This window comes from Ornithodoros turicata, chromosome 10 (genome assembly GCF_037126465.1).
Source record: "Ornithodoros turicata isolate Travis chromosome 10, ASM3712646v1, whole genome shotgun sequence".
Taxonomy (NCBI): Eukaryota; Metazoa; Arthropoda; class Arachnida; order Ixodida; family Argasidae; genus Ornithodoros; species Ornithodoros turicata.
In genome coordinates, this window is record NC_088210.1 from 16,099,706 (window position 1) to 16,110,897 (window position 11,192).

Sequence of the window (11,192 nt, forward strand, 5' to 3'; positions counted from 1 at the left end):
TCACCACAGCAGGCAGGATGGTCTTACTCTCCCTAACATTATTTTGTTTCAGTAGATCACGAGGTGTTCATGGTAATGCTTCTAAAAGCTTATCTTCGATTTGGCAGCTTCCATTATCATATCGAGTGCCTCTGATATACTAGCACTCGCTATTCTCATGTTGTTCTTACGATACCTTTAGTCACCAATTGAACCTTTGTGTGCAGCGATTTTATCAAACAAATGAAACTGTATTGATGCTTCTAACCGTTCAATTTATTAATAAGGGGATAAGTAAAAAAGATTGCAAACCAAGAAAGCTACAAGTGAATACTTTGTAAAGTAATCGCAGCTGGGTTTCCCCGAATAACACACATGCAAAATGTGTATACTCTACATTCACACCCTATTAGCATCGGTTTTGGGTGTGTGACTTAGCAGGAACGGAGCAAAATCCAAAAGCATGGCATATCCCCTTTTTCATTGTAACACTGCACGCACAGGCGTTTCATGCAGAAAATGCCCTCCTGTTAGTGGGCAAATAAATATATTAATATATATCCTACATTTTCTTTGGCAGGTACATACTGGTATGTAGATGTCATCGCAGCAAAAGTTGTAAAAATGGGATAAATTACTTATCCCCTATTGCATACACAGGTTCAATGGCACTTTAGTATGTAATCTGGTGTGTTCAAAGCAAGAGCTTGGTTTTCTCTGAATTCGAAAATGAACCAAGATGCGCATAATTTTCATTGCAATGTTTTTAATACATTTGGTAAACTCCCTCCAGTTGCTACTTTCAAAATTATCCTATGTTACTAACGCTCCAGGCACGTAGATAATTAGACATCCAACGGTACCTCACTAGTCGTGCAAGGACTTTGAAGAAAACAAATTTAAGGGTGGACTGTATTATTGTGCATAGAATAGTCTGCAAATTAAGATTATAAATGGAAACACTGCTTCAAAATTATTCATGCCTTTACTTGCTGCTCAGCAAAGCAGAGTCCCTGCTTGGACTGTTAAAGAGAGCTGCTGAGGTACCAGGACTGTGTTGGTGGTTGCATCCATGGGGCTTGACAGAACGAAAATCTGTATCTAAATTAAGTATCCCATTGAAGTTTTTATGCCGTCTCTAAAAAAGCTTTTAAACAGTTTTTACAGAAGAAGTTTTTAAACCTCGTGGAAAGAAATTATGGGTTATGTTTGCCTTTGTATGCTTAGTTGGGTACTGGACAAAGCATGCAGAAATGCACTTGAGTAGTACAAGTTATGCTTCTGCAGTTTCATTTTGGCTCACGTTGTGGCCTCAAAGCTACGAGAGGCACAGAACCGTCACAAGCTAAAGAAAGCATCATAGGAACAAGCCTGTACCCTTGTTAAAAAGAAACCTCAAGAATTCAGAACTGCCACAACTCCAGTAGAGAATTTTACATCTCTATTGCCTAGCGTGACTGAGCATTTCGTGACGCAATCCTTCTGGAGAGCTGGTTTTGGAGTGGGTGAACCTGGAAGACCCGACTCAAATACTTCATAGTCCGCAATATACCCATCACTCGGACATGAAGTTTTATACACTTGCGATACATGTGGGGCCCTATGGCCCGAAAGAAGTCAAAAGGTGCCAAAAGGACGATGATATTATGCACCACCACACACACAACAGAAACATCATGTGCTGCTCAATAATGTGCTCATTCCACTAGAAAACTAGTGGTCATTTCATTTATTAACAAAACTTTGTTGCTCACAAAGCAGTAGTTACAATAGCAGCCTGCAGTAAAAAATGCAACTTCTTGCCCAAGGTTATGCCTCTCACGCTTGCACTGGGATGTGCTTACAAATCCGCAGCACACACCTGTCTCGCATGACATTACAACTCACTCCAATTATGTTCTGCGCCACACTGAGGGCATGTCATCTGATATGTACGTCTTATTTTAGAAATCCTGCTCAAGAAATAACTGAACTAATTTTAAAGCACTGCATTTCCTTCATTTCATAGAGCCCGTCTTACAGTACCAGGCATTCAAAACCTTAAACACAATCCTTTTAATATTATTCGAAGCAATGCACAACATTTCTGTCCTCTCAAATGTCACGAGATATTGTCGTACGTCACTGTGCTAGGACGTTAAAATGACACATACTGTGTATTAACATGAGTGACATCCCCACAGGGTATTCCAGTGGCAGAAAAAGCAAGAAAAACTATTTGTGGGCCAGAAGTTCCGCCGCGTCTTATGTTAAACATTTGCTTGACACTGGAATATGACGAGTAGCATCCAGTGCACATAGAAAACGACACCTTCGGCCGTGTCGTCTGCTACGGAATATCTTGTGGCTGAGTCGTACAATATTCCTCATAGCTGGGAGAGTGTGAAAAGACGCGACTTTGAGCACTTGTACTCACGTGGAAGCAGAAAGTTATCATGTATCTTGCATCTTCTGCTGGAGTATTCCGGGGAACGCCGCTCGTGTAAATATACACAGACAAGGCAGATATGCTTTAACTCCTAAGACTGCTACTGTGGCGATTTTTCAGTACACACTCAAGAAATAGTCATGCTACTGGGCAGTTTTGACCACTATCACCTGCTAGATTATCTGCTGCCATTATCGCCCTAAGTACAGCTAAGCAAATGCTGACACGGCGATAAACGCAAAGGACACATGGACGGATAGAGCCAACATTTAGGATCGCAAATGCTGTCACATGCTTTGTGATGATTAGGGCCCGAATTTTTAGGCGGCTCAAATTTGTGGGCATCTAAGCCCCCAAAAGTCACGAAAATAGGCAGTAAAAAGAGAAGTGGGCATGTTCTCCTGAAGTTATATACGGACATTCTTTTACAGCTTTTCACGATATGCGATGATGGTCCTTGCGCTCGTTTAAATACTATGATACTATACAAGCTTCAACTCCTCGTACAAGAATATTACTATGCATGGGGCCAATCCCAGGCCACTTTTACACTGATATTTTAGCTGCTCGTTGTCCTAAAAGTACACTACACTGAATCATGTTCTGGGTACCCCGGCAGGCCCTGAAGGTTTGCAAACACCAAGAAAAGCTGCGTATCTTGATCCCTTCTATCTAAATATCTTCTAGCTAACCAAAGTACTGGACAAGACCAAAATGCCTCCCATATACACTGGCATGAAAGCAACCAACGGTCGTGAATAAAAACAAAAAGAAAGAAAATATGCCGACTTCGTTGCGCAGAAAACTAATATACGGCACACTTGCACGATGCTTCCACTGTGCTCAACTGTGGCCGTCAGAGGCCAAAATCGGGCCTTGCGGCACAAGCAGCATGGAGCATGTCGCACACACACAAAAAAAGGAGCATAAGTAGCACCCTTGTTCTTAGTTTTCGTGTCTAAACACACGTTACAAGCGCGAAGAGGTGGACAAAGAGGGTTAAAAAAAGTTAAGAAAAGACAATCATGGAGCGAGACCAAGAAAAATGTTGCATTTATGCAAATTTAGGCATTTATAGGCAAACGCCTAAAAATCTGTGCCCCAATGATGAGGCTGAGTAACTGTGCAAAATATTTCAATGAAATTCAATGCCAATTATTTATAGAACTAAGCTTTTAGTAAGTGTGTTCTATGGCATGATGTGTCGGTAACTTCTAGTTTCTGTTCTGCCAAACAATCAAACCACAGATTCGAGACAAAACTTGCCGATTGCGTTTTACCAAAACCCAAAACAACCCTCAATCACCCGCATCTTATCATGCGCTTGCCCGTCAAGGTTTCGTAGTTCCTGTTCATGTCACCGTGAAACTCAAAGCCTCGATGCGAATATGTGTGCTTTTCCCTTGTTCATCTCCAAAACTACGACGCTCTGCTAGATGAAATGCTGCATTTGGCATCTGCAAGTAACCTGCAGTTGAGTACATCTCTAATCGCAAAGTAAGTCAATAGCTCCAGCTTACCCACTCGGAAAGCGTAGTTGGCACACTGATGCAACTCACGATGCAGTGTTAATCAATGTTCATCGTGCACGTGCCCTTTAACGTCCACATCCTTCAGCCAGCGTTCGTATGCTTCGATTGGGTCAAGCATCCAGTATTTGTGGAACGAAATAGGTTGCTGGTGCGCGAGAAGATCCGCACTATAGTCAACGGGACGGGCCTGGAATGTGTAGTGGTGGGTAGGAACGGAAGAGTATCAATATTTGTATAAATATTTTTCTCATGGATACCTATGCAGTATATAGATAAATACCGATAAATTATCAATATTTGTAATCGGTATTCTAGTCGATATTAAAAAAACTCCGATATTTCTGCACCTCTTAAAGGGGGCATGTTGCCGGAGAGCTATTCAGCCTATGGTGCGAAAATCAATGGATTTGCTCGCACAATGCACTTTATTGTCCAAAAAACACAATGCCGTAGGAGGGGTGTGCAGTGATTGGTAGCCTGATGGTCACCATTACATATTTTATTGTTCTCTTGAAGCACCATATACGGTTTAGAGGCGACAGTCAGGGTCCCTTGACGTGCAATTGCACACCAGCAAAGCAGTTCAAAGCATGTGTCGTCAGCCCCATCATCCAACCATCATCAGCAAACATCATCTCATCTGCCGTGATGAATATGTGTGTGATAGCCATCACGAGTGAATAGTATTCCGGCCTATGCTAGGGCGTAGGTAGATGTGGGATGTTGTAGATAACTAGAGCCTGAAGTTTTCTGGAAATATTTTTTTTTGAATTTGGGGGGTAGAAATCGGGTAAATCAACGTGTGCAGTAAATTCATGTGAATTCGTGTGGAAAAACTTCCAGTATGCTAAATTCGGGGAGAAATCGGGCTCAGCTACTCAAACTAACTGTAGTGGTTTGGTACAAATGGTGATGTAACTGCATTTGCTGCCAAACAATTAAGTCAGTGCCTTCCTACAGATGTCCCAGTGAGGGCAGTTTGCCGGGTAAAAATCGGGTTTCACCCTAAATAGGGAACCTCCAATTCGGGGTGCAAATTCGTGGAAGAATCGGGTAAAACCCTAAAACTTCGGGCTCTATAGATAACCCCTACAAATTATGTGCACACTCAAACAAAAGTGCCAGACCTTGAAATCTTAAAAAATAAAGATAATTAATAACTGGGAGTTTACGTCATGAGACAACTGAGATCATGAGCGACGCCACAGCGGTCAGTCTGTGGATTGCTTTTGCCCACCTGAGGGTTCTCTAACGTGCGATGAAAGCTCACCACACAGCACCCCCGTATTTAACGTCACTTGCGGAAGACGGCTTGTCTAAGCAACTTGTACCACGCCACCAAGTTGCTGGCGTCCTCGGCTGGGTTCAAACCCACAATCCCGGGATGAGAAGGCGAACACGCTACCGACTGAGCCACCGAGGCCGGTTTAGAAAAATAAAGAGAGTGCAGAAATGTTTCCCTGAGGATACAGTGAATGAAAACATGCTATGCAAGTGAGGTCAGTGCAAATATTTTTCAATCTAATTTTGCTCAGCTAAAATATTGTCTTCTTCTCTATGTATTTCCTTTTGGTTATTTATTGCTCTTTGCTGAAACGATTCAATTCTGGATTTTGTAAGGAAAATTCTGCAATTCTTTTACTTTTGACTTCGTAGTTCTCCACTCGCGGAGTTGTACTCATTTTATAGTTGTCACATGTACACAGCTCGTATTTAGCATCCCTTCGCTTAATTCATCAACACAATTGATGATCGTCCCATAAAAAAATTATATCTCAACTTTTAGTTAGAGAAATATAGTACAAGAAGACGGAAGAATATTACCTGGTGAAATAGTGGAGAATGCACAATAGGGATGCCAAGTTCCTGTAGACAAATCCCCAGCATCATGTCATCTGGAGAGTCATTGGAAGGGCAGGTACACTGAGCCTTTACAAGTGCCCTTACTGCTGCCATGCTGAATACGATTCTGCAAACAAAAACAACCACCAGGCCGTATTGGTATTTTGTTATGTGTGCGCTATCCAATCCTGTAGTGTTTGTGCTGTTGTCAAGTGAGCTTTCTTTTCTTTTTGGAAAATCCACTCTCAGCCCTAGGTTAAGTTGTCTAAGTGGCCATCTCCAATCATAAAATAGAAGACCTTTAGTGTGCATGCACTGAAGTGTGCATCTGGCCCGGTGGTCCGCTTATTGTGCGTAAACGTAAATAAGGCTGAACACCACGCTGTTTATGATTTTACGGTGCTTGCAACCGTTCATCTGTATAGAAGGGGTCTCACCAAAGACGACCAAATGTGGGAAAAACAGCAAAAATAAATTGCTCTCTATACACCTTAGGCGATGCAGTTATATTGCTGTAGTGTACTTTTTGTAATACCTTTCAAATAATTTCGAAGGTTTTGTTTGTTATATTGAAGTACTTGGTGCTCTGCGCAAGAATTTTATTAATGTAATTCCTTGAGCAATATACCCACCCCGATCCCCCCGTGGGATAATTGTAGCCATGACCTGACAGCACACCGAAACCATATCTTTCCCCAACTACCATCGTCTCATCTGAACTGAAGCAGCTCAAAAAGTTCAACAGTCGAGGAACACTGAAAAGGAAAAAGAACCATTAAATTCAACACCAATAAACATTTTTAAAGAACCATATGTAGGAAAACTAACATGTTATGCACAGGGTGCCCAATGTTAACCAGTTTTATGTCTGTTTAAAGTATGTTCAGTCCTAAAAAATACAGTGAAAGCTAACCTTGAACATCATTTTCTCAATCCTGATAGACATCACCACAGTGGGAAAACTCAAAAATTTACACACAGCAATAGACTCACCTGAGCAGTGTGTCATCATCAGCTAAAAGGAGCCATTTTTTTGTGCTGTATTTTTCATCGCTCGCGATGTAATCTAGAATTTTCATTGTTTTCGTACAGTGGCCCTTTTCTGTGTTCCTTATTCCCAGGTCTATCGTTGGAATGCTGTCATTTCGACTGTCGCTGAAGAACAACACTGTGCTTGCATCTCGGTGCCAAGTTCGCTTCACAACTGAAACTGTAAGCGGGAGAAACAACAGAAAAGAAACTGTCACTTCGGCCCTATGTGTGTGCACACATTTGCAGACAGTCACATGCACACATACAACACAATGCAGCACTAGTAATGTACTGTAAAACCCCTAATGTTTGTGAGACCCCAATTTTTGCAAATTTCACACACTCAAAAATGTGGAGGCTTCAATGGTACGCAAAAATTGAGCAAAAACTGACACTTCAGAAGCAATTCTGCAATCGCAGTCATCCAGTAAGCATTTGAACTACTCACAGTGTACGACTCATGAAAAACTGGGGTTGCAAAAGGGCAAGGCGAACCAGTCTTTGGTAGTAACTAGGACACAAGTAGCTTACAACTGTAGCTATTAGCTACCACTTTTGGTGAAAGCAGTTGCCAAATGTAACTGGAATTAAATTACTTTGGTAGTGGCATAATGCATCCATTTCAAAACATCATTTTGACATTCTTTAGGAAATTATACCAAGAAAGCTACAATGCCCCTGTTGAACGACATCTTGGCATGGTACATGGTGTGTTTGTCACGTAGTTGTTGAAACAGCCAGACAGTCTTAGAGGAGTTACTGTGTTTGGACTGAGGCAATGGAAGCCTGCACTGACGATAGCTTTGAAGGACAACTACTGCTTAAGGGTAACAAACATGTAACATAATTGCAGTTTGATGGTAGACAGCTAAAACAAAGCTTTTTGAGATTCGCAAAGTGATTCAGATCTCATTTCTTAAAACGCAACTGTGAAGTAACTAGTACAAGCTAGATATGTAACTGTAGCGTTACTTCTTTGAAGCAGCCTACTCATAATTTACCACAAACCCTCATCAGCCAGCAGAATGAAATCACATACCTCTTTCCTCATGAAACTTCGTGCAAGTCTTAACTGCAAACACAACTTGGTCCAGTCTTTCTCTCCCGTCCTGTTAAAAAAAAAAAAAACTAAAAAATAAAAAACAACGTAGCACTGAACTGGAGTTACATGCCAGGTGCCCTGAAAAATCACAATCTGTTAGTCAGTTGCACGGAACTCACACATGATGGCGCTTGCATCTTTGCCCAAGAGGCACAACTTCCTTGCTTTTCAAGCAAGCACATCTCACTTGGATGTTGAAGACATGGTCCATTACAGGCCTCTAGTAAAAACTTTGCAAACTGTAAAGGTCAACGTGATACACAATTACAGATAAGGAAAGTTAAAAACTGCAGGGTATTAAGACATCGCAACTGGCTTTTTAAAGGAGCAGTGAAATGACCTTCATGATTGCTCAAAGTCCCGCTTAATTATTCGAGCAGTCTATCACGAGCAACCAGTATTTTGACTGCGTCGGCTCCAAACGGCCATTTTAACTTGTTGGCCGTGACACCTTTTGTGCAGATGAATCCGATAGGTCCGTATCTTCACCACATATAGTACATCACTAGCCAACCATCATCCCCAATGGCAACGTTCTTGCTCCCGATTTGTTGACAACGGGAGGCGGAGCCCATTATGTACGGCATTATGGCTACAAAATGGCTTCCTGTTTTCAATAACTTGGGGATGAGAATGTTGTCATTCATGGATGATGGTTGGATAGGAGCGTGCTATGTGGTGAAGTTCATTTCTAAGCGTGTAGAGCAGAACATTATGTGTACCTCCGCGTTGGCGTACGATTGGGTGCTACAATTCTTCAAATGATGTAACAATGGATAGAGGTATCTGGATGGCGCTACATCTACTCGCCTGTATCCGAAAAAAAAAGTGAGTTCTTGTATTAACACTGTACACATTATAAAGGAGAAGTATTGAATGGTAAAGTGTAAATAGAATTACGAAGCATAAAAGAACAATATTACACCTATTACACCCGTAACTAAGTACCTGCAGATAGGAGTTCTTACCTCCTTTAATAGGCTCTGTGATGTGGTATATAGCACACTGCTCCTTTAACGTATCACAGTTATAAAGGAACTATCCACGCAGTAACCACACCGTAACTGCTCCTTACCTCATACTGACGGTCAATAACAAAGTCGTTGACACTTGCATTACTCCAAGCCTTGGAAGCCCTATAAAACAACACACTCTATTCAAGCCCGTGCTCATGTCCCGCGAAGTATGACATGCAATGCAAAGCACTGCAGGATTTCTCTGCAGCGAGTTCCGTCTCGTGCATATCAACTACTCATTTTGATGTTCTTCACAACACAAACGACAGACGAGCAGTGCAAGACCAAGCGTTAGTGGTTACTGTAGCAGTCCCCCACCACGAACACGTTACCATGCTAACATGCAAATTAATGTGCAACACGTGGACGTCTGACAAACAGGCAGCTTTACTTTTTTATAGTTGCCAAACTGATAATAAATCCTGCTGCCATGTCTGGGTACGCCAAGGAGCGAGATTCGTCAAAGTGGTGTATAATGGTCGGCTCCACATCCCGCAGTTGGTAGCCCAGAAAGTGCTCCTAGATCAGAGATGCAATGACAATGTGCAAAAGCATGCCATAGAAAAGCATCAGCGATGCCAATCTTACTTCTGAAGAATTGTAGGGTCGCAGAAGCTTGTGTAACCTGCCGAGGTCTACGCCGGTGGAATCCTCACAAAAGAAGAACCAGGTACTTGGGTTCTTATGTTTCGCGGCCAAGCTTGAAGCATATACGTAAAGTCAGTGAACAAGAACTACGAAAGACAGAATCGTGGCAAGTAGCAAGAGGACAGCTGACCTGCTGAGGATAGGAAGAATTGCCCATGCACCGGGAATATGTACAAAGTCATGGGCGACGGAATACACTGTAGGACGGGCCTGAAAGTTGATGTCAGCACGTCAAACGACGCTTCACAGCGCAGCGCGTGTCAAGTGTCATTTCAATTACCTTGTTTAAAACATCAGATTGGCGTCTTAAGTTATCAGAGAGACGTTCGGCTGTTTGTCTGTGGTAACTGCTGTCTTCACTCAATATAACGAATACTATGTCTATACGTTGTGTGGAAAGAAGAGCAATGCCTTAGAGATTATGAACAATGTTCGGAGATACAAGCACAGAGCAGCAACGTGTTGTTCTGCGTAGAACTTGCCTTGAGATGCGCTGGCCCATGTCAAAGGCAGACATAACAGGTAATAAAAGACACTCAGCGTCCTGATATGAACAGACATGCTCGATATGCTGCACCTAAGCGACCTCAAAATTTGCTAGTAACAAAATTCGAGCCCACAACAATGTCGATGACACTTCCCCTAAGTTTCGGTTTCTAAAATGTTAATGTCGATGAGGCTTCTCGTAAATTATAGGACGGTAGCAAATGTGAAGTTTTGTTTGTTTTTTAGAATTGTGTTGTGGCGTGGATGGATGGACGGCTGCAGAGATCGGATGTATTGTAGTGACACCCCTGCTGTGGCATGAGCGGCGTACAGATGTGGAGAGATGGAGAGAGGACAACAGGAAGGAGTGAGGGATAGGGGGGGTTAGTATGCATCGAGACTGGGAAGTACCCGAGTTCCAATCCCGGTGCCGGCTGTGCTGTCTGGGGTTTTTCTGGGTTTGCCTCAGACACTTTCAGACATATATGTCGGCACAGTTCCCTCAGAAGTCGGTCCAGGACGCACATTGCCCCAGGTCATGGCGTTGCCCACCCAGTGGCGTCGCTATAGGGTACGCGTCACCCGGTGCGGGGGCTCTTTGCGTCACCTCCCCCCACCTCCACCCCATGCCCCCATTAACGGACCCCTTTGCATAGCAGGCGATTCATCATAAATAAACATATTACACCACACTCAGAAGAAGAAAAAAAAAAATGTGCCTCGTACCTCGTGCCGCAGAGAATGGGAGGAAGCGGCAGTATTGGTAGGACGCGTCACCCCTTCCGTCGCTTCACCCGGTGCGGACCGCACCCCCCTAGTGACGCCACTGTGCCCACCTCTGTGAGGCCGACAACGGCGAGCCCATTCAACACCACCACCACCACCCCTGGTGGGCCGCTTTGTAGCAAGGGCCCAGCAGGAAAGGTATGCGGACCAGTGCGGACATACTGGTAGAATTAAAAATCTAAAATCGTTTCCTCGTCCCGTGTGCCCTTGTACTTACTCCTTCGGTGTTCTTTGTTTCTTTGTTGCCAGATGATCTGGGTACGCTGGGTAAACTGGGTACGCCCCGAAGCTCGAAGATCACATTTCAGTGCTTGCAAAGGGTTAATAGATAGATAGCTGTA

At 43.1% G+C, this 11,192-nt stretch overlaps 1 protein-coding gene across 1 annotated transcript; it reads right to left on the reverse strand.

Annotated features, from left to right (window-relative positions):
- Positions 1 to 1,673: 1,673 nt before the first annotated feature.
- Positions 1,674 to 10,140, reverse strand: LOC135369732 (beta-1,3-glucosyltransferase-like). The gene is made up of 13 exons (XM_064603249.1): positions 10,062 to 10,140; positions 9,860 to 9,990; positions 9,710 to 9,789; positions 9,520 to 9,631; positions 9,323 to 9,450; positions 8,991 to 9,051; positions 8,035 to 8,154; positions 7,853 to 7,922; positions 6,775 to 6,991; positions 6,414 to 6,536; positions 5,764 to 5,908; positions 3,928 to 4,126; positions 1,674 to 3,864 (listed from the first exon to the last, which is right to left on the reverse strand). Exons 1-12 carry the CDS (start codon positions 10,138 to 10,140, stop codon positions 3,980 to 3,982), a joined length of 1,413 nt encoding a protein of 470 aa, XP_064459319.1. The 3' UTR covers positions 1,674 to 3,864; positions 3,928 to 3,979.
- Between the last annotated feature and the right edge of the window lie 1,052 nt (positions 10,141 to 11,192).

Coding starts and splice junctions, on each gene's coding strand:
- LOC135369732 (XM_064603249.1), bottom strand. CDS start 10,140: ATGTCTGTTCATATCAGGACGCTGAGTGTCTTTTATTACCTGTTATGT. Junction 9,052..9,322: donor AGTTTGGCAACTATAAAAAA/GTAAAGCTGCCT, acceptor GTTGTTTTATAG/GGCTTCCAAGGCTTGGAGTA. Junction 5,909..6,413: donor TATCCCACGGGGGGATCGGG/GTGGGTATATTG, acceptor TTTTGTTTGCAG/AATCGTATTCAGCATGGCAG.